The following is a 26,738-nucleotide window of genomic DNA, read 5'->3' on the forward strand; positions in this document are numbered from 1 at the left end:
GGTAATCCAGGTTCACAATCTATCTGATGCTTCACAGACAATGCCTGGCCTTCAGTTGCCGGCCTGTTTTTGAGGTGGTAATGTTTTCTCCCCTTATCTGGCTTGACTTAACATAGTGATTTTCACCTGATTGCTCTAAGGAGTCTGGTTGTCTGCATTTTAGGAGGTCACCTGCTGAGCTTTCTTATCACTGTAAGCATATCTCAATACCACATTCCTTCCTTCTATACGATGTAACACTGCAAAAACAACATTTCTATTCCCACAGAATGAACATGGACAAAAGCAGTTTGAACCACACTTAAGCAATTGCTTTATTGCTTTAATTTTTTTAATTGCTTTATTTTTTAAACTCATTATATTCTTACTAGAAGAATCAAAGCCTGTATCAGAATCCATAATAACAAGATATAAACTGTAAAGGATGAAACAGTCTAGAGTAGATGGAGTGCATCAACGGGAAAACAGACTGAAGACAGATTTTTGTATTTGCAGTATGATTAGTGGCAAAGGACACTGCCCATCGAGGTGAAAAAAGGAACAGGATAAGGTACTGCTCTCAATTTCCTGAAAGATGCATTGCCAACCATCATATTAATATTAGTCTGTGACAGTACAATCTCATCTTAGCAAATTCAGAAAGCCATTTGCATTCTGACTTGCAGTGGCACTAATTCTGAATTAGAAACCTCCATGACTGGAGATGCATCAACACAGAACAGTCCACAGCCTTTGCAGATGTCCAGATGTCAACTAATAAAGCCACCTCAGCTTGGTGTTGCCTAATCAGGTTCAGTTCCTCAGCACAGCTAAAAGCCAGAGGTACCAATTTGCAGGATCCAAGTGCTGTCCAAATAGCTGTGACCACAGCAAACAAGCTGACACTGCACTGCATACACTCCAAGATATCCCTGTACTTTCCCCAAGTGCATTTGCAAAATAGATAATACACATAGGGACAAAGGTGGTAGGTCTTGTCAATGATATCCAGTTGTGCAGAGATGCTTTTTTTATTGAAGGCTATAGCTGAAAGAACCTGAAGTCAGCACAATTTTAAACAGTACTGTGTGTGTATCAGAATAGTTACACATGTAATACCTGTTTAGGTTGGTGTGTGTATCTACTACTGTGAATTTAATCTTTTTCCTGAGTGACACATTGAACAAAGTAACCCTCTTACCACTAAAACTGTTCACAGTATTGGAAACACTGCACGCTTTAGATACTTTCTTTGTACTAAATGAAGTACTTGCAACAAACACTGTGGGAAAGGAATTCGCAGGGAGCTTTGTGCTGTTTCACACGTCCCTGAGTTAGAGATAATGAGGAAAACAGCAGTAGAACCAAAAACTTGAGCAAGGTCGAGATAAAGTAAATTGGCTACAGTGTTAAAGATGAGCTTTGGGCAGTGGCCAACTGCTGGCTGGCTCAAGGCACGTGTCTGAGGGTCTCTAACCAATTGTAAGACAGATTTGAGTGCGTAGACAGCGCATGGGGCTATGGGGAAAGTATATGTAGTGGTGAAAAATGGCAATAAAGGTCTCCTGTTCAAGAGCCATCAGGAGTCCGTGTCTTGCATCTCTTCAAAACACTGCATCAGATGCAAGTTAGGTGGAACCACTCCAAAAGACATTTACATATCAAGTAGTTGAAGCTCTCTATAGAAATTAGTAAATATTGTCACAGCTCAAGCATAACTGAAATTCCATGTTATTCTTCAGTCCTGCAAAGAAACAGGATGGTTGTACAGGAGCTGGAAGGCATGGAGTTGACAGTCTCTTCCCTAACTGAATTGGTAGCACTAGAAAGATGAAAAATAAAATTTGAAAAGCGAATTTCATCACATTAGCCCAAGTCTGCATTACTCAGGAATCATTACATAAAGGTCTTGGACACTGACCTCCCCTATTTGTTAGGTACTACACCTGAACTCCCAATTTTTTTCCTGGACCATACTCTTCAGAGTCTACAGCCAGTAATAGGTTTGCAAGTTCACTTTCAAGGTAATGCTTTCCATTCATCTTTCTCCTACACCTTAACCTCAACAGGCCTGTCTACCACCAAAGGTTAGAACACTAAAATAGTCACCAGACTTACAGAATCCCATTTTCTCATAAGAAAGGAGCAAATTACATTGCCTTAATATTACTTATGGCTGCTTCTGTAAAGTTTGCCTCAGAAAACAGGTTAAAGTCTATAGACTGAAGACCTGTATCCTTTTTTTTTTAATTTAATTATATAAGATCTTAAGTCTAAGACCTTATACACAACACAGAGAACTAGAAAACAAGAACACAGTTATATTAACTTAAGCTCCGGTTCAGCACTGGTATAGCTGGATCAAAGTTGCACTCCTGTGAAGACACTGTCCTTTACTCCACTGATACTAAGGATCAACTGGTAGATGAAAACTGAATCCTTCCTCCTCTTCTGCTGGTTTCTTCCTGATGACCACTGGGGTTCAAGAACCCATAAAGCTCAGAGGGATACATACAAAGGGGTAAACCGAACCTTTGGAACAAGGGTCTTGAAGATAACAGGAAAGATGGATTTGAAATGCTGAGAGATAATATAGATTAATCAAGATCAACAATCAGAAAGATTCATGACTTACATAGAAGATTATATTCAGCACAGTTAACCTCCTATGAAATCTGCCTGATCACAGTTTCCTTAATTCCGGGTTTCAAAGGAAATTATGTGTAGCTACTTTTATATTCCAACTTCACAGTCCTTCCTACATACTGGCAGCTAGCATTTCTCCATATTACAGCCTAAAACATCTGCATCAGCCAGCAGCAATACCAATTACACTACCTGTGTTTGCAAACAGTATCTCAGCTAGCTGTACAGCCAGTTGTCTGAACAAAAGCTTCCTGTAAAGTGTACTTTGGCTCACTTAAATGCCTCAGCTACTGAATTATATGTTGCTCGTAGTTTATTTTCCCCATGCTGGGGTGGCAGGGAGAAGGTTATCTACACTCAGATCTGTTCTCAGTTAGAAAACATTAAACAGATCTGCAATAGCAATGCAAATTTTAAGTTACTTTCATGAGATCTACCCTACTCCTCTTTGGATCCTGCATTGTTTTGCATCCCAGCAGAACTGACCAGTCTTTTTGCTTACATTTCCATCAGCCTACATTACAGTGACAAAATATCATCTGCTCACTTAAATATAAATAAGCAGACATACACATTCATCAACTGGCATGACTCAAAGCTATAGCAGTACATTTCTGTTTGTGAATATTGTGAAGTAACACATCTCAATCTCTTTTTCTTGCTACAGTGTAAAGACTTGGGAATTTAGTATGAAATGATTTTTCTAAGCATCAGCTCGAGTGATGAGCTAGTATCTTGACCAATGCTGAATAAAAAGCACAAGCCTGAATTCCTCTTAAAAATCATTTAGACAAATCTGCAGTGGCACTCATTAAAAGGAGCTGGACATGACTCTTCCAATGAGACTGTTCTGTGATAGACATGAGTAGAGAAGCAGACCACTAGGAAAGGAAAAAAAAGAAATTCAGTTAAAGGATCGTATTAGCAACCAGAGTAAACAGATACTCGAAGAGAAGTATAGGTGGGCAGTTAGACAGCTACCAGATTCTCCCATTCTTCAAAAGGAAGCAGCAGAGCCTGTTAAGTATAGGAAAAGGATATTAAGTAATGTCTAAAGGAGACCTGGACTGCAGAAGAGAAAGCTCTTACAGAACTGAGAGTTTTCTCTCTCAGCACAAACTCAACAAAACAACAGCAATGCTGGCAGCTGGGCACTCAGCTCCAACAATTATGAGTGCTTCCTCAAGTACCTCCAACCCCTTTGATTTACTTCTATTTGTAAGTGGCCCTCGATACATTAAAAAAAAAGCTTTGTTCCATCTCTCCCCCAGAATCCAAAAACCAGACCTTTCTTCCAGCATATGCAACACAGATTATTTGTTCAGAACAGTAACTGTACCTTTTCTCCCTGCCTCCTTCCTCCCCACACAAACACTGAAGATGTACTACAGCCAAGAAATGTTTACAAATGTGCATACTGAGTGGAATATAAGTCAGGAACCATTACACAACTCTCCTCTTAATCAGAGCCCTTTCAAGAAAAAGCAGCTGACATTGAATTTTGTATTTGATGTAACAGTTTTTTTAATGTATCACAAAATTCAGCATTTGAACTGTGGAAAATGACTCAAGTAACCTTCCTTATAAATAGATCTATGCTAAAAAATAAACACATCAAAATAACCAGAAAAGCAGGAGCCACGGGATACAGTTAAACTCTCTAACACTATGTGAAAGAGTAGAAAAAATGTCCTTGAACAATGCCATTTACTTTAGCTTAAATTCTGAGGATGTCCACATGGGACACAGAAGTGGAAGGTGAGGTACAAAAGAGACTCTGTTAGAGGCCAACAGCAGGGCCACCCATTGCTCAGAGCAGGGCCAGCAGCTGGTTTCTCCGAGCTGTGGTGCTTTTACTCAGGTGGGCAGCCAAGCCCCACCACAACCACTCTCTCACTCCCCCTCCTCAAAGAGGAATGGGGAAAAAATACGATGAAAAGGGCTCAAGGGTTGAGATAAGGACGAGGAGATCACACAGTAATTATCGTGACGGGCAAAACAGACTCAGCATAGGGAGATAGTCAGATTTATTGCCTATTACTAACAAGCTGGAGAAGCGAGAAACAAAGGAAAGAAACTGAAAGCACCTTCCCCCCCATCCACCCTCTTCCACCTCCTCCCCCCGAGCGGCACAGGGGAATGGGGGTTATGGTCAGTCTATAGCGCTTCTTCTCCACCGCTCCTTCTCAGTCACTCTCGTCCCCTGTGCTGTGGGGTCCCTCCCACGGGATGCAGTCCTTGCTGAACTGATCCAGCGTGGGCTTCCCACAGACAGCAGCTCTTCAAGAACTGCTCCAGATATGGGTCCGTACCACGGGGTCCGTCCCTCAGGAGCAAACTGCTCCAACCTGGATCCCCCACAGGCAGCAGCTCCTGCCAGGTCACCTGCTCCTGCATGGGCTCCTCTCCACAGGCTACAGGTCCGGCCCGGAATCTGCTCCGGCAGGGGTCTTCCAGAGGCTGCAGTCTCCATCGGTGCAGGTCCACCTGCTCCACCGTGGTACTCCATGGGCTGCAGGGGGACAGCCTGCTTCACCACGGGCCTCACCACAGGCCGCAGGGGCCTTCTGCTCCGGCGCCTGGAGCACCTCTCCCCCTCCTTCTTCACTGACCTTGGCACCTGCAAGGCTGTTTCTCACTCCTCTCACTCTCCCAGCTGCTGTGTGGCACAGCGTGTTTTTTCCCCGTCTTAAATATGCTCTCACAGAGGCGCAAAGAACATCACCTATTGGCTCAGCTCTGGTCAGCAGTGGGGCCCTTACCAAACATGGGGCAGCTTCTAGATCCTTCTCACAGAAGCCACCCCTATGGCCCCCTGCTACCAAAACCTTGCCACATAAACCTACTACACCAGCCCTGCATAGTGCCAGGCCAGCCACTCAGCTCAATGAACAGCATCTGCTTCTCTTGCCTTTTCTCAAGGTACACTTCTTCCTGGTCACATGTTCAACAAACTGCCAACAAAAGCAAAAGTACAGATATAAGGCCCCTTCAAAGCACTTTATTCTCCCTTCTCCCAAATCTCGATGTGCTAGCCCAGTGCTGTCAGACAAAATGAAGCAGCCATCAACAACGAGCATTACCTTTATTTTTTCCCTTCAATACCAGGAGATGCTTGGATGGATAGCATCTCACAGTTCAAGAACATTTTTTCTAGGGTGCCATGGCAACCAAGTAGAAGGAAACCATTTATTTTTCTTGCTGTCCACATGGTCTGTTTAGATGCACATCTTATCAAGGGGTCTTCACTCCCCATTCAAAGCCAGGCAGAGAGCAACCTGCAAACTTGTAAGCTTCCAAAGAGCAAGGTCAGGCAGCACAGAGATGGTGCTCAGGACCAAGAAACAGACAGCACACAGCACAGATCAGCCTCTCTTAATAGTCAGCAGAGAGCTGGCCACAAGTCTAAGCCTTGTACTAGGGAGACTGAATGCAGGGAGCACGCAAAAGCAGCCTATGGAAATCATAAGCTAACAGCTCTACTGGGAAACTTGCCCTACAGTTCCCTACTCCAATGTAACTGCTTTGAGCAGCTGCAACTTATATCTCATGAACTCTGAGCAAACTTGCTGGCAATAAGACGAACCACAAGGTAGGTTTAGCCCTCCTAATGAAATATTCAAAAAAGCCATCAAAAAGTGACTTTGAGAAGCCCCATGTCCAGTGTGAGTTACAAATGTACAACAGCATTCACAACAGCACCTCCCTGAGACTAACCAGGCAGAAAAAAGTAGACCAATGCATAACCCCACAAACTCTAAGAACGCAGGTTTGTACTTTGAGATGTCATTTCTGAAATGACAACTCTGAATTCCTATGCTGCTTTCATTTGTTCAACTACTGTATCCAATAAAAGCTTTCTGACTGCTAAATTATTCTGCAGTTTCTCCCACTACCCTCAGAAATGTAAATACAGCACTTCAACTAGGACAGAAGCATGTAATTTTGAAATTCCCACAGCTGGAAGTACTGTGTTCATTGTGTGTCTGAGTGTTATTATTGGAGTAAAGGAAGACAGAGAGACATGTTCTGAAAATGTTCGTTTACGAAATAACCTTTCAGAGCTCTGGGTAGCTGATGAGATGTTGCATGCAGCTATGAAGCAAATATGCTCAGCAACTCAGCCTGAAAAACCACCATCTGTCCTCCACTCTTGTACCACCTCTATTAAAACAGTTGAGCAATTCCTTTCTAATTATTAGATTACCACTGAGTTGTTTCAACTAAAGAGAGATGACTAGCACAGTCTTCTAGAAAAGGAGCGATGTCAATCTATTAAAAAAACTTTTACTTAGAAGTTACATGAACAACCTAATGATTCATCTCATTTCACACCACATGTAGTTACCTTTTCATTTTTCTGTTTCCTATTAGGAAGCAACGTCATGCCGTGAGTTAAGATGACACCCAACGCAGCTCCACAGATTGACACTCTGCATCATCCTTAACAGGGACTAAGGTGAAGGCAAACCTGAACAGAATCAAGAGTACCAAAGGACAACGGATCTTTACAGAAAGCCATATCACAACACTGGCTGAGCTGTCCACAACAAATGGCTCTGCTAACAGTTGATGGCAATCTCAGAGGTCGTACTTTCAAAAGACAAACAGAGCTCAGCATACACATTTCAGGACTAGCTCCGCACAAATATTCAAAGATGACCTTTGTCTCAAGTTCTCCAACCACTATTAGTCAGAGTAGGTGAAAGCTTTTCCCATGAGCTACCAGGTACAGCTACCAAGGGCAAAGTCAAATAATCTCTCTCAAGCAGCCTGTCCCCCTCCACGTGGGTAAGCACTGTGAGTGGGCTGTTTTACAACTGGTGGACAGCAGAAGAACGGAAGATGTGACATTGTGATTAACTATCTCAAACTAGTGGGTATTTGGGGTGGTGAGGAAGAGGGATTAGCTGTGCAAGACATTTATCTTAGCCACACTGCCTGAAAAATATGCTAACTTGGCAGAAGATTGCTGTTAGAACAACAGTTACAGGAATCTTTTAATACTTCATTTCAAACCAAAACTGCTTCTGGACAGCTTCCCCTATGGATTAAAAACCCACCTTGTGAAACCCAGGAAGACAAGTGAACACAGGACATATATTAAAGTGCTCAACACAGCAAAGCCACCATAGCAGAAAGACTCCTGCTGCAGCCTACACCAGATGTGGGCACACCTATCAAAAAACTGGTGACACTTTGAGAGAAGATGCTGACCTTAATCCATGTCCAAACGAGTATCTTTAGAGATGAGGAATAAAAAAAAGAAATCAAAGAAACTGAAGTATTAACATAACTAAGGTCCCCAGTACATGCAGAATTCCCTGCAAGTAAGAGGAGTTGAATGAAGGTAAGGTTTGAGCCATAGAGAAAGCTTCCCCGGGCAACATACTGGGGAGAAGAACTGAATGGCACCTGTGCTGTGACTGTTACAGCAAATTGATATACGCAAATATAAAAATTAACTGAAGCCAGTCAATTGCATTGCCTTCACTCACAGCAATGCCTGTATTTTATTAGAAATATTAAAGAAAATTCATAATCATCAAGGAAGGCATAAAAAGGCTTAAAGAAGTATCACTGTTCAGGTACAAGAAAGCAATTTTTTTTTTTAAATGAACTTAGCTTGTTTGCTGAGATACTGCATGGCCTTCCATGTTGAGTAAAAGCAAAAATCAGTCAGCCAAGGTGCCTGGCTACAGGCCTCTATTCTCCTCAGGCCCAGAACAGAATATGGGACCCCATATCAGACATTTATGACAGAAAACTTGAGTACACATGGGACAGATCCCTTAGAATACAAATCAAAGCCTATTTCTTGAGCTTCACTGCCTAGAGCTAGGCAAAAAGGAAGCATTAAGATGACAGACAAGTCCTGAAGTACTTGGCATCTTGTTCACGATCCATACCCAGAACACACAACTGCAGACAATGCCTACAAGCACTCTTGCCTCACTTGCAGTTGCTTAACAGCTGAAGTACTTTCTGAGGACATCCAATAGTTTTCCTCTTCCTCACTCTACTTGTCAGGTGTCAACCCTGATCCACCAGCACCTGCCCTGTGCTGATGTGGCAGTTACCCTGCTCTCTCCCTGTACTACTGCAGCCAAAGATCAGAGTTTGAGAATATCAGCATTCAAGTAAACAGATAGCTTCTCAGTGCAAAAGAACTGGTTAAATCCTTCTGGGAAAGGCTGGTTACTGGAGAAAAACACCAAAGGGTCTCCACCTGAGGAACACATATTCCAGCTCTGGGCCACAGTAAAAATCTCATCACTGAGCAGGATATTACAGCATTTTTAAAATGTCTGTCACCAACGCAATTTGCCACAGGCACAATCCCATTGGCAGTAGGCCTTCTGTTCTCCACCTATATTCATCTCACTGAAAGACATGGGGAACAGCAAAACACTGAACTCTAAACACTAGCAGACTGATGCCTTGTCAAAGCAGTAAGACAGATACATTGGACATAAGCAAAACAGACAAGTTAGGTAAGTGAACAAAGAGGTATTTTCATTATTAGCTGTGTGAAATTCACCAGAACGGACACAGCTAAGTTCCGTCCTTGCTATGACCTTTAAGTTTATATTCAAGCTCCCCTCACTGTTACAGAAAGGGACATGTTTATTACAGAAAGATAGAACTACCAGTAAGTTTTGGGGAGCAGATGCTGTGCTGCTGCAGACTTACACAAATACATCTAGGTTCAGAAGGTGCTCTTAAAAAGTGTAGTTAGTCCATGAAATTAACATTTGAGTGACCTATTAAAGAGAAAACTCAACCAAACACCTAAAAGTCAAGCACTGCTTCAAACACAGCTTTCCACAACAGAGCTGAAAGACTCCAGATCAGTTGACAGATTTTCTTCATGTTCAAGGTTTCAGAACTACAGCATGAGTTAAAGTTATTTTAAATATCAACAGAGGAACTTGACCTGAAGCCTCCCACAAAACTAAGAGGAAGCAAAGACCAGTTCTGGAATGTAACTCACCAATTCAACTCAACAGTAACCTTAAAAATACACATTTAAGCAACACTGAGTTTACTACTTTTGTATCTGGCTTCTACCTATCCAGTAGGTAAGAAAAGAAACTGAGCACACAAAGAAATGCTCAGTTTACCTCCAATTACAGACAAAGACTCCAAGTGAAAATTTTTAATTCCTGACCTATCAGAACTTGCTTGCACATTTCAGAATAAAAAGCCACGATTTGGGGAATCTTTTTCTGAACAAACGCTGAAGTCAGATTACTGTGCAGCACTCGTCCAAGGGGATTTCCCTGATCTCCTTGTTCTTCTGCCAATTCTGAAGTATATGCAGTGAGATGTGAACCTACTCCAGCTTCTGATTGTTCTCTTGTATCCTACTGGTCTGCTTCAAACAATGCAGCATGACACAGGCCAACAAAAGCTGTTCATGATGAGACTATAGCATTGTATACAGTAAATTTCAGAAGTTTGCCACCAACCAGCACAGCAACCAAGTCAGAGTAAGTGAGCAGTAACAAGCAGTAAACAAGACGTGGGAAATTGCTTTTATTAAATTGGCAGGTGTAGATTACAAGTAAGATTAAATCAGTAGGGAACCCATTAACTGGCTAACTGGCTATTTGTGTTCAAAGCTGCAGCAGTAAGAGAACTGCAGCATGTTGTTTATTCTATAAATTCTTCCTAGACTGTCTGATCTACACAATTTGGAAGTTTTTCCTATAAAACTGCTCTGTCATAAAACATTCACATTAGTAAACAGTGCTCAGGTGTTTTGTTACAGTACTAAGAAAACTAAACTGGCTGACTTCTACAAAACAGGAATATAACGAGGAGAGGAATCTTTACCACACTGAATAGCTGGCCTGATAAAGACACTAATTACCACAGCAAGCCAGTGAATAGTTTAGCACTGACTTGGGCTGATTAAAGCCTCAGTTTCTTTACTGAGGAAAAATAAATACTATTTATGAGGTTATTTGAGGCTTAATATTGACAATAAAGCACAGTCAATATATTCTTCTTGAATTACCAAGATGTCTTCTTAATGATAAGATAAGGTGTCATATACAGATATTATTCCTGCTAGTTATAGCTTGGTACTAGGATCTACTGAGTGATAAGTTGCTAAAGTAAACGCAAATCACCATTTTTCGTTTGCCTAAACTTCCACAACCCCAGCATCCCTTCTTAATCTGGCACAAATACTTAACAGAATATAAATCAAGCTAATTTAAACACTTTTTTGATTCTGACTCCTGACCGTCTCTTCCTGCTTCTTACCACTAAAGCCATCTTAATGAGGAACAACAGTTACTTGAAGATAAAGAACTTTCACAGATTCCAACAGCTTTTCACCCCTAAATTTGCTTTCCATATCAGTAATGCTCCAGTAGGAACAATGCCTTAAACTCACTCCCCAACCCAATCATCTTATACTGAAAAATGACAAGTTAGAAGTTGGTACGGTCACCCAAGAAATGGCAGCAGAGCCAGGACTAGAATCCACATCTCCCTAGACTGTATCCAGTGCTCCAGTTAGTACTAACAAGGTCTTCAAATTCAGCAATTTTTCCTCCTGATTCAAAAGGCAAGCTCTTTTTAACTATGCAGCATTTTACTATTGGCTAGTATCTTGCACATTTACATTTTTACATGTTGCTCTGCCTCAAATGACATGCCAATACTTTCTGAGTGGCATACCAACTCTAAAAAATTATGTGGGTAAGTCATGTGACTTCCTGAATTGCATAACCTTAAATTTGGCAGCCCTAAGTTTCTTTGTTTAATGCTCTAAGACTTCCTTTTTCAGGATGACATCAATATTATAAGATGCGGTAATTTGAACTATGTCTACAGTAAAGTTTCATCTTAGTTAACAGCAATTCAGTCCTCAATATCATCACAGCTGTGCAAAAATCAAGAGTAATATTTTAGTATATTTAATAAATCCTTACTCAATTACATTATAACAAGTCACCACTCTTAATTTCAATTAATGCTACTTTAGAAGGCTAGAAAATTTCAATTTTCAAATTCATCTTTTAAAGAGTGACTTACCTACACTACAACAAAGCTCCTGAATGCCATGATATACACTGCCTGGACAGCTCCCTACTCATATTCTTCTGCATCCAGATACTAGGAATAAGGTCTTGCTGCAAAGCAGACAGTTGAGAAGAGCTGGTAAAGGAATAAGTTATTAGAAAACAAACACTTCTGTTCACGAGTCCTGCATCCTACCCTACATCACAAAGACAATAATGCTATGAATCAAACAAAGCAAACAAAATTTAACTTTAGGCTACAATGTGTAAGTTAAATAAAAAGGGCTAGAGAAAGGAGAGTGGCAGTACTCAACTTCTTGCCTTGCTCTGCTCTGAGCATTCGCTATACTCTGTCACAGCCCAATCATCCCAATCCATAACAGTTCTTTAAAAAACAGTACCACAAGACAGCGTTGACCGGTTCACAAAAGCAGATTTTCAGTAACGAACGCTCAAAGCACTGTTTTCACAATCAAGCTTCAAAGAGGCATTCATTTAAAGCTAGTTTCTGAAGACAAGAACACAAGTTGTGCAGTTATTCAGCTCCCTTGAGTAAACATTTTAAAAATATACAAAGCATGAATATTAATGCCAGACAAATTGGTACTTCCACAGTTAGGTGTTGTTAAACCATAGTTAACTGATCTGAACCAACCTAAGTTATTTTTCATTCAGCAGCCTAAAAGAAACTGAGAAAATTGTGAATGACCACTAGCAGATACTTGGTTCTAATTTCTAAGTTTAGTTTTGTGAAAAGACACCAATTAAACTGACATAAGATAGTTTTGAAGTTCAAGGAAATGCATAATAAGTTTTCAAGCAGACGTAGGTAGCATCACCAATACTGTCTTACTAATTGCTCACCTCAGGTTTACAACTTCAGCTTCATGGAGACTGGAAATCAAACTCAATATGAATTTTATTTCTCATTATATGCCCACGCAGCACCTAATGGTTCTGCAACCCAGAGCTTACACACGTCATTTTAAATATATATGTAATTATGGCCACTGTACTTCTGTCTACAGCCATAAACCTACCAACCCGGGTCTCAGGAAACTAAGAGGGACTGGGCACTTTTCTTTGGAGAGGAGATGGTCTTGGAACACCAGGCTCCAGCTTCTGCCACCTGGTTCTGAGGAAGACCCCAAGGAAATCTATGAGCACTGTTGTTTTCTGTGTGCTAACCCAGGCTGCACAACACAGCACTACAGAGCATGCACCAGGTGAAAGTTGTCACCATGAAATTACTAAAAAAACAATGCAGATTAGAAAACACTGCAAAATATCAGAAAGTATCCCCAAAATCAACTGCTTTGCACTTGCCACTTTCAGCAACAGCTATTTTTCTCCTACACAATTAGCTGTGTGTGTTGTCTGTTTGAACGATGCAGGTAGGCTTTTACCTGGCTAGCAGCCAGCAAAGAGGTATCTCACACCACAGGAAGCCATTGCAAAGCAATGTCAGTCCATCCTTACTACCCTGCAGAGGTCAGAGCCCAGCCCCATGCATTTAGAAAGCACCGAGATCTTTCTTTAGTCTTCCATGGAGAACATGGAGACAACGTTCAAGTCCCACCATAATTACAGAACTGATAAGAGCAGAGGCAAATTGATCCTCCTGCTACACCTTTCCAGCACACGCATCTAAAGTTCTCACAGCACCAGCTATCAAGAGGAGGAACAGGAGATTTTGAAGCTGATCTTGGCTAACACTCCACAAAGTCTCAGCCATCTTCTTCCATGCTTTTAGAAAACATCTCTCTGGCTTTGTTTTAAAGCATAATTTTCACTGAAACTGCAACAGCAGAAAAGCAGACAGGGCTCTTCTTCACCTGCAATAATTCTGTCACAAGAAAAAAGACTTAAGATGCTCAACTATAGTCTTCAAACATTTATGGAATTGATTTACGCGTAAGTGAATGTGTAGACTGAAATAGGGGATATGGTTTGAGAATGTTCTTTATATGCAGCAGTTCTCAGCTTGTGAGCTATGATTAAGAATTAATGTCCATCCCCAACTCAAATAGAGAATTAAAACTCCACTACAAACTAACAGAGGGTGCCAAGTTCTGTGGCTGGGAAAACAGACTTCCCCTCTGTCTGGTTAGCAATGTTATTTTAGGATTCACCGTACCAATCCAACTGCCTGCTGTTGTCCTCTTAGCTAACGTGCTCACAGCTTTGCAGCAGATGTTGGAACTCTAACACTGTTTCCAGAGGAACCACTCCCCTGCTCCCCAGCATAACTGGGGAAGTCACCCATATTTTATAGCCTTAACATGAGAAGAAGCAAAGGAATTTCTATATTGCTGTTGCTGAAGTACCCCATTTTGGGGAAAGATCTTAAAAACTTGAGACCAATCTATTCTAGAAGCCAGGTTAGCTTGACAGCTCTGCTCTAGTGGCGATCAAAATCATCCTTAAAACTAGGTTACTGCATGCAATCACTTTCCCAACAAACATCCCCAGGGAACTTAAAAAAAAAAAAAAAGAAAGCCTGTGCTACCAGTTAGTATGCTGAATAAAAAAGTGAGCTTTTGTCCTTGTTTCAGCTAGGATAGAGTTAATGTTCCTCCTAGTAGCTGGTAGGGTGCTATGTCTTGGATTAGGATGAGAAGAGCGCTGATAACATGCTGATGTTTTAATTGTTGCAGAGCAGTGTTTACACCAGGCCAAGGACTTTTCGGCTTCTCGCTCTGTCCTGCCAGCGAGCAGGCTGGGGGTGCAGCAGGAGCTGGGAGGGGACAGACCCAGGACAGCTGACCCAAACTGGCCAAAGGGGTATTCCATACCATCTGACGTCATGCTAAACAATATATAGGGGTGGCTGGCCGGGGTGGGGGGCCGGCTGCTCGGGGATAGGCTGGGCATCGGTCAGCGGGTGGTGAGCAATTGCATTGTGCATCACTTGTTTCGTACACATTATTAGTAGGAGTACTATTATCATTATTATTATTATTTTCCTTTCTTCCCTGTCCTAATAAACTGTCTTTATCTCAACCCACAGGCTTTCATTTCTTTCTGATTCTCTCCCCCATCCCAGAGAGGGAGTGGGGAGGGTGAGCAAAGAGCTGTGTGGTGCTTAGCTGCCAACCAGGTTAAGCCACAACAGCTTTACACCTAAATTATAAATGACTTTATTCAGTTATCTGAAGAAAAAGGCACCAAAATCTCAATTTAAACCATTTGCTTGCTCTCAACCAACAGTTCCAAGCTACCTGTCCATCTTTAAGAATGTCTTATCTTTGCCCAATTTATTTCCACTGTTACCTCCTTTGTAAATACTTGTAATCAACATTATTTAGCTCCATCTATGGAGGCCAAGGTTAAGTAATACAAGAGCCAACTTTCAGAAAACAATTTTAACATGCACAATGAGCTATGCCTAGGCTGCTTATCTTAGCCATACTGCAGGGCAAGCAAGCAAGCGAGTATCACTGGCATGCAAGAAAAATTCAGAGTTGCTTTGGAGAATTTGGATCACATCAGGTAGTCTTGCCTCCAGGTGCTCAGTAAACTTTCAGCATATCGTGCAGTTCCAAGAATCTCAATCCTTGTAGAATGCATCAGCAATACAACAAAATTAAGATGCTGGATTTATTTCCTGAACAGTGTAAGTATAAGAACAAAGGAAATCTAGTGTCAGAGATCAATAGCATTAATCACTTTTACATTAAGAGTAGGCTTTTAGGCTCAGAAGAAGTAACAAAAGAAACTCCTGGATATGCAGATTTTTGCTTCATAAAAAAATACAGCCTTCAGAAGTAGCCTACATATATACACGCTGACATTCTGATTTAAGGAAAAAATGGTATTAAAATCATCTTCTGTCTGCAATGCTTGGAACAAATACCATCACCATAGTATTTCCTCAGGAGAACTTGGGTGCGATCAGTTCCATGACAGCAATTTAGAGTTACCACCATTCACTGTTGGTGGAACTGAAAAATATGCAACAGGTACAGCTTTAAAATATTTCATCCTAACAAGCTCAGCAGGTAGCTTGTAATCTCAATGCCAACCAACCACTTCACGTGCAATTGTCTGCTTTGCATTTTATCCAACACTCCCTTGAAGTCTTCTATATTCCCAAAACCACAGAGCCCACCGGGGGGGGGGGGGGGGGGGGGTCTTCTCTGACTGATTGGCAAAGACACAGAATTCGCCTCATATTTGAAGCGGAAGCTAGGTGCTTTAGAAGTTTACTTGTTGGCTATAAATCAGCCACACTCTTCAAAACAACTGCAAGATTTGTGCCCCTCGTTTTCTCTCATATTTAAGTCAGAATCAAGAGGCTGCCAAAAAAAAGCCAAAGCAAGCTTCTGAAAAATCAGGAAACATAGAGGGATGCTATCCCTTATATTGAGCAAGAAGGGCAGAAGACAGATAAGACTACATTTTCCACATTCATATCAAACTTAAGCAAGAACAACTATTTTGCAGATAGCACCTTCTAAAACTCTAATGGCACAGCAGGCTGGAAAGCAAGGGTCTGACAGGAATATCAGCCTTCCCCCTCTGCACTGGGAGCAAGTGCTTCATTTCACTTAAGACTCTAAAGCACCCTACTAGCACCCTAGAAAAGAATCCTTGAATTGGGATTTAAAGAAGTTGGTCTTAAAACCTTACTTCAGCCAGTACACACTGCCACATCACTTTCCCATCGATATTCAACATCATTTTTCTCTTGTGCCAGAGATTCCTCTACTATCAAGCAGTAATAAGATTTGCCTCCTCTACAGAAACTCAAGATCTCCCATTAAAACCAAGATTCAAGTGTTAAGTACTGTTCCATACACAGTATCAAAAGCAAGCTTACATATTAACTGTAATATAACTATTAACATCAACACAAATTTGGTCTGTTCAAGAAGAACGTTTGTTCTTTTAAGTTAGAACCAGGAAGTTCTTTGATGCTGTATTAAACCCTTTCAGAGTACTGAGTGAGCACACAAACATCTGGAAAAAAGAAACAGAGGTATACTGTTATAGATGCATCTTTCAGTGCCTCCTCCTCCCAGTCAGCAATAGCCGTATCAGGGCACGCACAAAAGCTCCACTCACTATGCAGAGCTAAAATGAATGAAGACTACAGATGCTTAGATTGATGGGAGGCACCTATCCCTTCTTTATCCTCCTCCATGTACGGCAAAAATAAAGTGCAGCTCTGCACTGAGCTATATCAGGGTCTACCTCTGTTCAAGACTGCACCATGCAGACTGCGCCAGCAGCAGAATTGCCAGCAGTGCGAGGAGATGCAGCAGTGCTCTGTGGGTCCAGCAAGGAGTAAACGGGCACAACACAAGGTGGGACCTGCTGGGGGACAGCAAATGGATTATAACATAAAACAAAGAAGGAACACAGGTGTGCCTGGGGGAGCGCTCCATACTGACAGGTCATCTCTGTTATTACACATCCTTCAAATAAAGCCTTATTAGAGCTGTCACATTAGCCAAGTGTTGGCATAGCAGCAGAATTTAGCATGCACCCATGTAATACTCAGGAAGGACTTAGTTTTGCATTAGTTTTCAGGAACATATGCTCTAGAGAACGAGGCATCACAAAGCAATATAGCCTCAAGACTGGACCCAGCACCGACCCCTGGGGAACACCGCTAGTCACAGGTCTCCAGCCGGACTCTGCGCTGCCGATCACCACCCTCTGAGCTCAGCCAGTCAGCCAGGTCTCAACCCACCTTACCGTCCACTCCTCTATCCCACACTTTCTCAGCTTTGCTAGCAGGATGTCATGGGAGACAGTATCAAAAGCCTTGCTAAAGTCAAGGTAGATGACATCCACTGCTCTCCCCTTGTCTACCCAGCTGGTGATGCCATCATAGAAGACAACGAGGTTGGTCGAGCATGACTTCCTCTTGGTGAATCCATGCTGACTACTCCTCATAACTTTATTCTCTTCCAATTGCTTGGAGATGGCATCCAGAACAAGCTGTTCCAACACCTTTCCAGGGACAGAGGTGAGACTGACTGGCCTGGAGTTTCCCGGATCCTCCTTCTTGCCCTTTTTGAAGACCGGAGTGACATTGGCTATCCTCCAGTCTTCAGGCATCTCTCCTGTTCTCCAGGACCTTTCAAAGATGATAGAGAGCGGTTCGACGATCACCTCTGCCGACTCCCTCATCACACGTGGATGCATCCCATCAGGACCAATGGATTTGTGCGCGTTGAGCCCACTCAGACACTCCCAAACCACTCCCTCGTCAACCAGGGGGGAGCCCTCCATTTCCCAGACCCTTTCTCCTCCCTCCAGGGTTGAGGAGTCCCAGAAGCAAAGAAAGCATTCAGTATCTCCACCTTCTTGGCATCTCCCATTACCAGGACACCCCCCTCGTTCAGCAAGGGACCCACATTATCCCTAGTCTTCCTTTTACTGTTTACATACTTAAAAAAACCCTTCTTATTATCCTTTATCTCTTTTGCAAGCCTCATCTCTAGGTGGGCTTTAGCCTTCCTCGTTGCATCCCTGCAGGCCCTGACAATACTTCTATACTCCTCCCAAGAGGACAGGTCCTTTTTCCACATTTCATAGACCTTCCTCTTCCTTTTGATCTTGTTGATGAGCTCCTTGCTCATCCACACAGGTTTCCTGCCCCCCTTCCCCGATTTCCTACTCTTAGGGATGCACTGATCCTGAGCTTGGAAGAAGTGCTGTTTAAATGTAGCCCAGCTCTCACAAGCACTCTTGCCTTCTAGCAACCTAGCCCATGAGATACCCCCAAGCAGGTCCCGGAAGAGGTTGAAGTTGGCTCTCCAGAAGTCCAGGGTAGCAATCCTGCTACTAGCCTTACTTCTTCCACCAAGTTCCATCTTGAACTCCACCATCTCATGGTTGCTGCGTCCCAACCTTCACATCCCTAACAAGCCCATCCCTGTTGGTAAGGACAAGGTCCAGAAGTACCCCCCGCCTCGTCAGCTCCTCTACCACCTGTGTCAGAAAATTGTCTTCAATGCATTGTAGGAACCGTTTGGACTGCTCATGCCTGGCCGAGTTGCTTACCCAACAGATGTCTGGATAATTGAAGTCCCCCATAAGAACCAGCGCCCACGATCATGAGGCTACTACCAGCTGCTTGTAAAAGGCTTCATCGACCTCCTCCTCCTAATCTGGTGACCTGTAGTACACCCCCACAGTGTCCCCCATACCAGCCCACCCCTTAATTCTCACACACAAGCTCCCCACTCATTCTTCACCCTCCCCCAGGCGGAGCTGGGTACACTCTAATTGCTCCCTCACATAAAGGGCAACCCCACCCCCTTGCTTCCCCAGCCTGTCTTTCCTAAAAAAGACATGCCCTCCATGACAGCATTCCAGTCATGCGAGCTGTCCCACCACATCTCAGTGATCGCAACAAGATTGTGGCCCTGCGACTGAACACAGATCTCGAGCTCATCCTATTTCCCATGCTCCGCACATTGGTGTACAGGCACTTGAGGGAAGCAGTGGGCGCAGTTACCCCTGGAGGGATGCAAGAAGAAGATTCCAGATGTATCCTAGTAGGTTCCAATCCTAGTCTACTGATACACACAATGACAAGAAACTCCAATAAATATTTCACTTCTTAGCTGGCAAAAGAAAGCAGAAGGGAAACCCAACAAACTGGGTTTGTTGGACTGCTCCAAGGAAGAAGATACAAGCAGAATGCAACATTATAAACAAAAGGTGAATGGGAAAGAAAGAAGAATTAGTCATTGATCCAGAACACATATATGGTTTTCCCAGGATGTCAAATCTAAAGGAGAATGCTAAAACCATTATCAGGTAACAGCCATAACATATTTGATAGGTGGCAATCATTACTGACACCAGTCAAATATAGCGTGCAGCATGATTAATATGAAGTTTAAAACTCACTGGGACCAATGTCCTAATGATACAGAAATTAAGGTCATAAACACATGCAGTTTCTCTCCCTTACTAACTATGACATATGTCAAGGGGCTGAGTGCCCAGAATATTCCTGTCACCAGATCCTCCAGCAATTTCATAGAAAGACAAACATCTGTAGAATTTGATATTTATGGAGTACACTTGATGAGCTTACACATGCACCTTTAGTGGAAATTCTGTACAACATGAATCTAGAGCACGTTACATTATACTTACAAACACAACCCCCTTGCCTCTCACACAGCAGTTGCTATGAATTAAGTTGAGAAAGTCAAAGGAGCAGAATGCGAGCCATTCATCTAAATATATATACACACATAAGGAGTGGAAGAGAAGTTCTAGAAATACTTCAAGTTAAATGAAAAGCACTTCCATTAACCAATGACAGATGATAATTACAGTAAATAAACAAGTCTTCAGACAACCTGCCTCCAAAGCTAAAGTTTCCCTTCAAAAGGGAAAATGGATGCAGCTTGTACAACTTAAAACTAGCATATAGAACTGAAAATAATAATTAGATGACTGAAGTGTTGACCAAGGAAAAAGTCTTTTTTTCCCCCAAAGCAGAAGCGTAGCTTCAAACAAGCCCCTCCAATTACAGTGCTGTCAAATAAAAGCATAAAGCAGTGTTATGAACTAAGAGCTATGTGAGTCACCACCAGAACACATACAAATTGGAATCTATGTAGTAACAAACAAAATGTAAAGTTATTACTAAAAATTGACTTGACAGAGCATGTGGTTCAGTTCTAAGAATTGAAGCAAGGGGTACATAAAACCAAAACAGGTTTTAAAGAATTTTTTCAATGAATCAAAAGCATGCAACTGATTCTTTATTCATTTGTTCACGTGACAGCCTAAACATCTGTTTAGTTTCTTAAGAGGTTATAAAAGCTTCAAACGCATCAGCACTTACCTTGGTATTGTCACACATTTTGTATTGCAGTTCTGAGTGGTAATTGCCTTCTCAAGCTCATCCAGCTGTCCTGTTTTCTTTAGCTTCTTGACCAAGCTTTTCACTGCTTTTTCACACCACTTTTCCTCCTGACCATTCTGCTCACCACCACCAGCCCCTCCAGAGCCACCAGCAGATTTTTTCCACCCCAGAAGTCTCTTCACAACTGGTGGAGTGAATGGCAATATGGATGACATGACTTTCACCAGACAGAACACTCAGCACGCAATAAATTAGTGATTCCCGTCTGATCCCTAAAAACACAAACCAAAACAGACACATTAGCACTGAGGTTTCACGAGACACATACCTTGCTTAGGACCTTTCACTACCAAATGCCATAGGACATGGCATCTCAAAACAAGTCAGGTAACAGTTCAGGACTAGTCTGTACATTTGTTACTACGTCAATGAAATTAAACGACAAACTTTCTACAGTCACTCCAGCGGTTAGCTCAGTTTGCTACAGACACCTAGCTTTTCCTCACGTCTTTCCTGGCTAAAGTTTACTTACTTCAGAAATTACAAAACATTAACTTACTTGAATCTAGCTTTGCACCTAGGCTGAGCTGGTTTTAATCATTTACTAAAGTTTTCCCACAAATGACCGACAAATTGCATACCCCGATTTGCACATGCTGCCTATCTCCAAATTAACTTCACAAGCAAAACTGTGTTTGGAGTGCCATTTAACCATAACAAGTTGACAGAAGTCTTTCAGCAGCCAACCATTTGGCAAGCCTTTTTTCATCTTATGATTTAAATAACTACCACTTTTTGTGCCACTGGGGACATGGATTTGAAATTCACTCTGAAGTCTGGTGATGAGCTTATTCCCCTGTTCCAGGTATGCAAATTCCAGAAAGTTACCTTACTTCAAAACCTCAGCACACTTAGCTACATGAGTTAGTTTAGTCAGCTGAAAATACTACAGCTCTAGCTAAGCACTAATGCTACCTTCAGGCTACTTGATCAGAGCTTTCAAGGCAGCTCATGTGCATCCCCATCCTGAGCAGGCACGCTCCTCACTTCTATCCAAAACATACAGCCTCACCTAACTGATGTTTCCTATCTGCAAAACAAAAAAAAAAAAATCTGCAAAACAGCGTGGTTCATTTGGGATACTTCAGGCTACATTATTTCTGGGTAATTCATGCTTTATCACGTATTCACAGTTTCAGCAAGAACCAACAAGTCACCAAAAGCTAAATTATATTCCACGGGTAGCTTTAAATCTTAACTTATTGACTTCCACGGAACAGAACATTCAGTAGGAAGGACATTACAGTTTCAACTAAATTACACCTCAGTGAAGCAGCTTTTGAGATCACCTGAAAATATGACCGAAGCAAGGACTGTAGTGGTTCAGGAGACTAAGGTTCTGATTAACAGGGACTTGAGATTAACAACAGCCACTTTATGGAAGTGATTCAAATAACCTATCCTAAATCAAGACATTCGTTTTCATACAAGACTGTAACATGAAAAGAGCTTTCATTCTTTCAGAAGCATTAAGTTATTAGGGAATTGTGGCCAATACATCAGACTGCAAAAGCATTACATTGTAGCCCTGACTACAGAAAACGAGACTAGTAAACCCGATATCCAACATTTTCAGATTAAACACTGAATAGGACACTCAGGCTACAGTTTCCCAAAGAGTCTCCAGCCACAAGTAGCCCAGGTCTCCTTCCTTTCTTCTCCGTGGTCCCACCTATGCACTAACGGCAATACCTCTCCCCAAAGACTCAGGTAGCTGAACAAAAGCCATCATATTTTCTTCCTGAGTTAACATCCTTCCACATTACCAAGTTGCACCAGCTCATACCCAGTACTGTAAGGACCCACACTGATGTTGGGTGAGATACAGAGCGTAAATGGAGACTCTCCTCCAGCCCCAGCCTTCAACGCTGGCATTAGCATCCCCTCTAGCTCTTGAGATGCAACCCAGACGTGTACTGTAATGACAATTTATTCTGGTGGCACAGCCACATTAAGCAGTCTTGCTCCCCTTTCCACATGTTCTGAACTGTTCACAGGGCCAGGAGTAAACCCCTTAGAGCCCTAATTCAGTACCCTGAGTGGCTCCACAGGTGAAGTGGGAGGCTCACACAGCCTCTGCTGCTGTAAGAAATGCTTGCACGTGGTTTTCAAAAGAGGAAAGGGGACCAGCTGCACAAGGCATGACCTGGGACAGCAGTTACTCTGAACTTCATCACTGAGACTTCAGTTTCTGAGCAGGGCCAACACTGGATGCTTCAGAGGCAAGAAATTCAAAGGGAGCAAACCAAAGGATGATAGCCTATTTTGCTGCAAAGCCCACACTTTCAAACACTGGCAGTTGATGGTTTAATATCTGAATGCTACATTCAGTGCTGACAGATGCAGGCAACAGAGTACCAATATCATTGCTTATCCACATGCCAATTCTTCTCAAGTTTACGGAGCTCACTTACACACAAGACAGGCATTTCCTATTCTTTTGCTTCAAATTTGACCTTTCAGTGTCCCAGAATACTCCCTTGATTGTCAGCCTCATGAAGCACACACTTCAGAAGGGTCACACTTACCACCACAGTAAATTGCCTATTCTTCCAGGCCCTTGAGGCATTCTCAATGTTTTTATCTGATTTTCAGCTTTACAACACCCCTTGAGGTGAGGTATCCAGTCTTGCAGTATTCTTTCCCTTAAAACATCACTGATCTATATATAATTTCCTGTATTCACTTTCTTAAAACAAAGACTACAACTTGCATTTCTGCTTAAGTGCGCATTAACTGATTTAAGTCTTGCGGCAGGAAAAGTTTAAAAAGCCTATACGTTTCAGATTGTCTTTACATTTCAACTCACATTTTTCTGCCATGCTCTGAGGCAAAAAATCTCCCTTTATCCATTTTCAAAAGGATGTCAGTTCAGACCTAACTGATCAGAACTTTCCAGATATTTTACTTAGTTTTAACCAGCTCCCTCACATAGACATTTACTAGTTTCTGTACATGTTTCCACAAAGCACAGGTCTATCTGCTACCCCACAGCTGTTTTTACATGAAAGTTTTTTCTGTTGTTTATTTTTGTTTTGATAATGGAATATCCGCACCAAGTCCTTTATTACACCAATTCTCACACCTTACCAGCTGATTTAAAAAAAAACATACACCACAGCTGCAGACTAAGATTCTGGGAGGCTTTAACTTCTGTCTAACTATGGCTACACCACGTCAAGGTTTTGCCAGGAGCATCAGTAAGAATTTCAGCAAGTTATTCCAGTTATAGCCCTATTATCTTTCAAAGGCCAAGCAGAGAGAATGTGACCCAAGTAGGGCAGGACTTGATTCACCTCAATACTTCAGCCAACTGTGAGGAATACTCATAGGAGACTATTTCAACCAGTTTAATTTATGCAAAAAGTTGCACCCTTCTCCATGCCTAGAGAAGACACTAGGAAACACACTGCACAATTAGGTTGAAGGTCAGATGAATCTAAATTATGCAAGGAAAAAGCAACAATAAAGCAGTTAAAGAAATACCCTACTTGGTCCAAAGAGTGGTGCACCCCGCCTAATGCCTTATCTCCAGCAGTGGCAAAAGGATATGCTATCCAAGGCAAGCACATGAGCCTTGCTGGTTTACATAGTCTGTTCCCTCCGTAACACTTCAGCATCTAAAATTGCTGTAGCAGGAATATTAAATGCTACCTTCCCACTTGCTCCCTTTAGCAGGCATTTATGGACCTGTTGTCCATGAATTCATCTAACCACTTCCTGAACCTGCCTCTACAACCCCTTGTGGCAGACAGCACCAGAATTTAACATCCAGTTTTTAAAGAAGTATTTTGGGATGTTTTAATTTGATCTCTTCCAAGTTTCAGACTGTGCCCCTTGTTCTTGTGCAAGCTTTGCTGAAGAACCATTTGTATTCATCTTGTCCACAAGCTTCGTGATTCTGTACATTTGAATCACGTCCCTCCCACAAACAGAGGACTGTCAGCCTTTTGTGGCAAACAAAGTATCTGAACACTGCTCACATAGTTTGGGAAGCTCCCGTGAACAGATGCCAAGCCTGAAGTTTTCCTTCTCCAATTAAGTTACAAGCACTTGAAGGCATGGCAGAGGGAGTGATCTAAAGACCACAGAAAAGTTACACGAGACTACAGCTAACATCTTTTCAGTCACAGTACACTAAAGCTCTCCACAACAGCATTACAAGAAAAAGCACAAAGATTTATACCTGGAGTAATTTGCAGACAGAAGACAGACAGCACATGTGCTGCTGAACATCTGGCAGCAGCTCAAAAATCTGCCCCTTCCACTGCCTCTGGACTGCTCTGCAGCCCTACATCTGCACTGGGTTCTCCCTCTGTCCACCAAGGCAGACCCAGACATCAGACTTGTACCAATGGGCTCAGCAGTCACTGCTACAGCTCTTTTTTGACCAGTAAACCCCATTTCGATTCACCACCTGTAACTTCTGCTTTCAAACTGACATAGGAATATAAGGAGTTTTGATCTTTGTTCCGAAAACATCACTCACACACTGTCACTGCTGACACCAGCCTCTTGGTAAAAAAAACCCCTCCCATAGTCTTTTTCCTCATATGCTTCCTTCATCCACAAAAAATGTTTTCTCCAAATGGACCCAGAAAACATTTGCCAACACCACAAGCAATATTCCCACGTTGCTAAAACAGCTGCAGATTAAATATGGGCTAAACGCATAACAACCCTTTTTCCTTATTTCCTTGTAGTCCACAGGCAACCACCTCCAAACACTGAGAACCTATTTAGGGCCTTTGCTTTTTAAGGACCTTACACATGCTTCCCACCACTCGTTCTTTGCGCTGCCTCTCCACTGCTCATTCTGTATGCCTCATACTGATGCCCAACACCATATCCCAAATCTTATATTTTACCTGCCCATGTACTATTTCCACTACAACATATCAATGTAGTGGGACTCTAAGTAATTACAGGGAGATTTCCAAGACCCCTTTCCGAGTTCAACTGTAGTTGAGCTATCAGTATGATGGCAGAAGCGTGACACAGCAGAAAGCTATCGCTATTTCATCCCTTTCCACATTCCCTGGATTGTGCCTTAAAACCACAGCTTTGAGTACTCAAGGAGCTTAAAAGAGAGGTTCAAGTGTCAGACTGCTGGCACACAAGGAGCACACGCTGTTATAACCAACAGATTAAAACTGGAAAACGTACAGATTACCTAACTTCGGTGGTATGTTTCATCTCTGCCCCCATAGTATATTCTGCTTCCTCTCACACACGTTTCTATAGCAGGTCAGCACAACAGTTGGCAACTTGTAAAGTCACAGTTTGAGTCATGTCTTATTATTCCATTCTACTGTGGTTCTCTGGAACAAGGATTAAATATTAAGCCCATGATCCCAGAAATAACTAAATATAAAAGAGAAAGAAAACCTTAAGGGCAGTACACTTGCAGACTAAAATCTTCAAGGGAAATTTTCCTTTCCTGAGTGTTTGGAACTTATTATAAACACACTGGTGCTACCAAAAATATCAAGTTATTTGTGGCTAATTTATTCTAAAGCCTTATGCAACATATTTCATATCAATCTGCTTATTCATCTTAAACTTGAAATAAAGAAATAGGATCTCTCCTGGTTTTACTAGAAGTATTCTGGCTTAGAATAATTTCATTTTCAAGTGCTCTTCTGGAATAAAGAGGACAGAAGTTAAGCCCCTGAGGAAAGAAGATCGATGAAAATCCTTTGTAGCATTTGAAAAAGAGTCTACAAGTTCATTTCCTCCCAGTTTTAGTCCCATTTTTGCAATATTTTTGAGACAATTTTTTTTTCCATTAAACCTGGAATTTGGAGGAGATTCTATACCAATTTCACCAAGTGTACAATGCCTCACATATTTCAGAGGAGGGAATATCCACCTTTTTCCTTCACGTGTCTCCCTATGGCATTAGTTCTTTGAGAATAAGCACATTAATTGAAGCAGTCTATTTAAAGCAGCATCAACACCCTATGTTAGGCTAACCAGTACTGAGATGTGAAGCTTTGAAGTGCGTAGATTAGGCAGTACTGTACGTCACCTGTATTAATGCAAGGTCATCAACAGTGAAAAACTTTGAGAAACAATAAAGCAATTATTTTATCTCTCAATGAACAGAAGCAAAACAAAATTAATTTATGATCTGCTTCTAGATTCTTGAAGCAGTGTTATTCCAAACA

General features: G+C 42.0%; 1 protein-coding gene across 7 annotated transcripts in view; it reads right to left on the reverse strand.

The window, feature by feature from the left end:
- Positions 1-26,738, reverse strand: part of SMAD2 (SMAD family member 2) — an 89,232-nt gene that overhangs the window by 27,706 nt on the left and 34,788 nt on the right. For 6 of the 7 annotated variants that reach the window (XM_080572237.1, XM_080572235.1, XM_080572232.1 and 3 more), the window contains exon 2: positions 20,488-20,780. In XM_080572237.1, the coding sequence (XP_080428363.1) occupies positions 20,488-20,723 (236 nt within the window). In that variant the 5' untranslated portion in view covers positions 20,724-20,780. Of the gene's footprint in view, positions 1-20,487; positions 20,781-21,149; positions 22,719-26,738 lie in introns of those variants that run through there. The other variant, XM_080572236.1, reaches the window with a different exon arrangement.

Source organism: Anser brachyrhynchus, assembly GCF_964034855.1.
Source record: "Anser brachyrhynchus genome assembly, chromosome: W".
Classification (NCBI taxonomy): Eukaryota; Metazoa; Chordata; class Aves; order Anseriformes; family Anatidae; genus Anser; species Anser brachyrhynchus.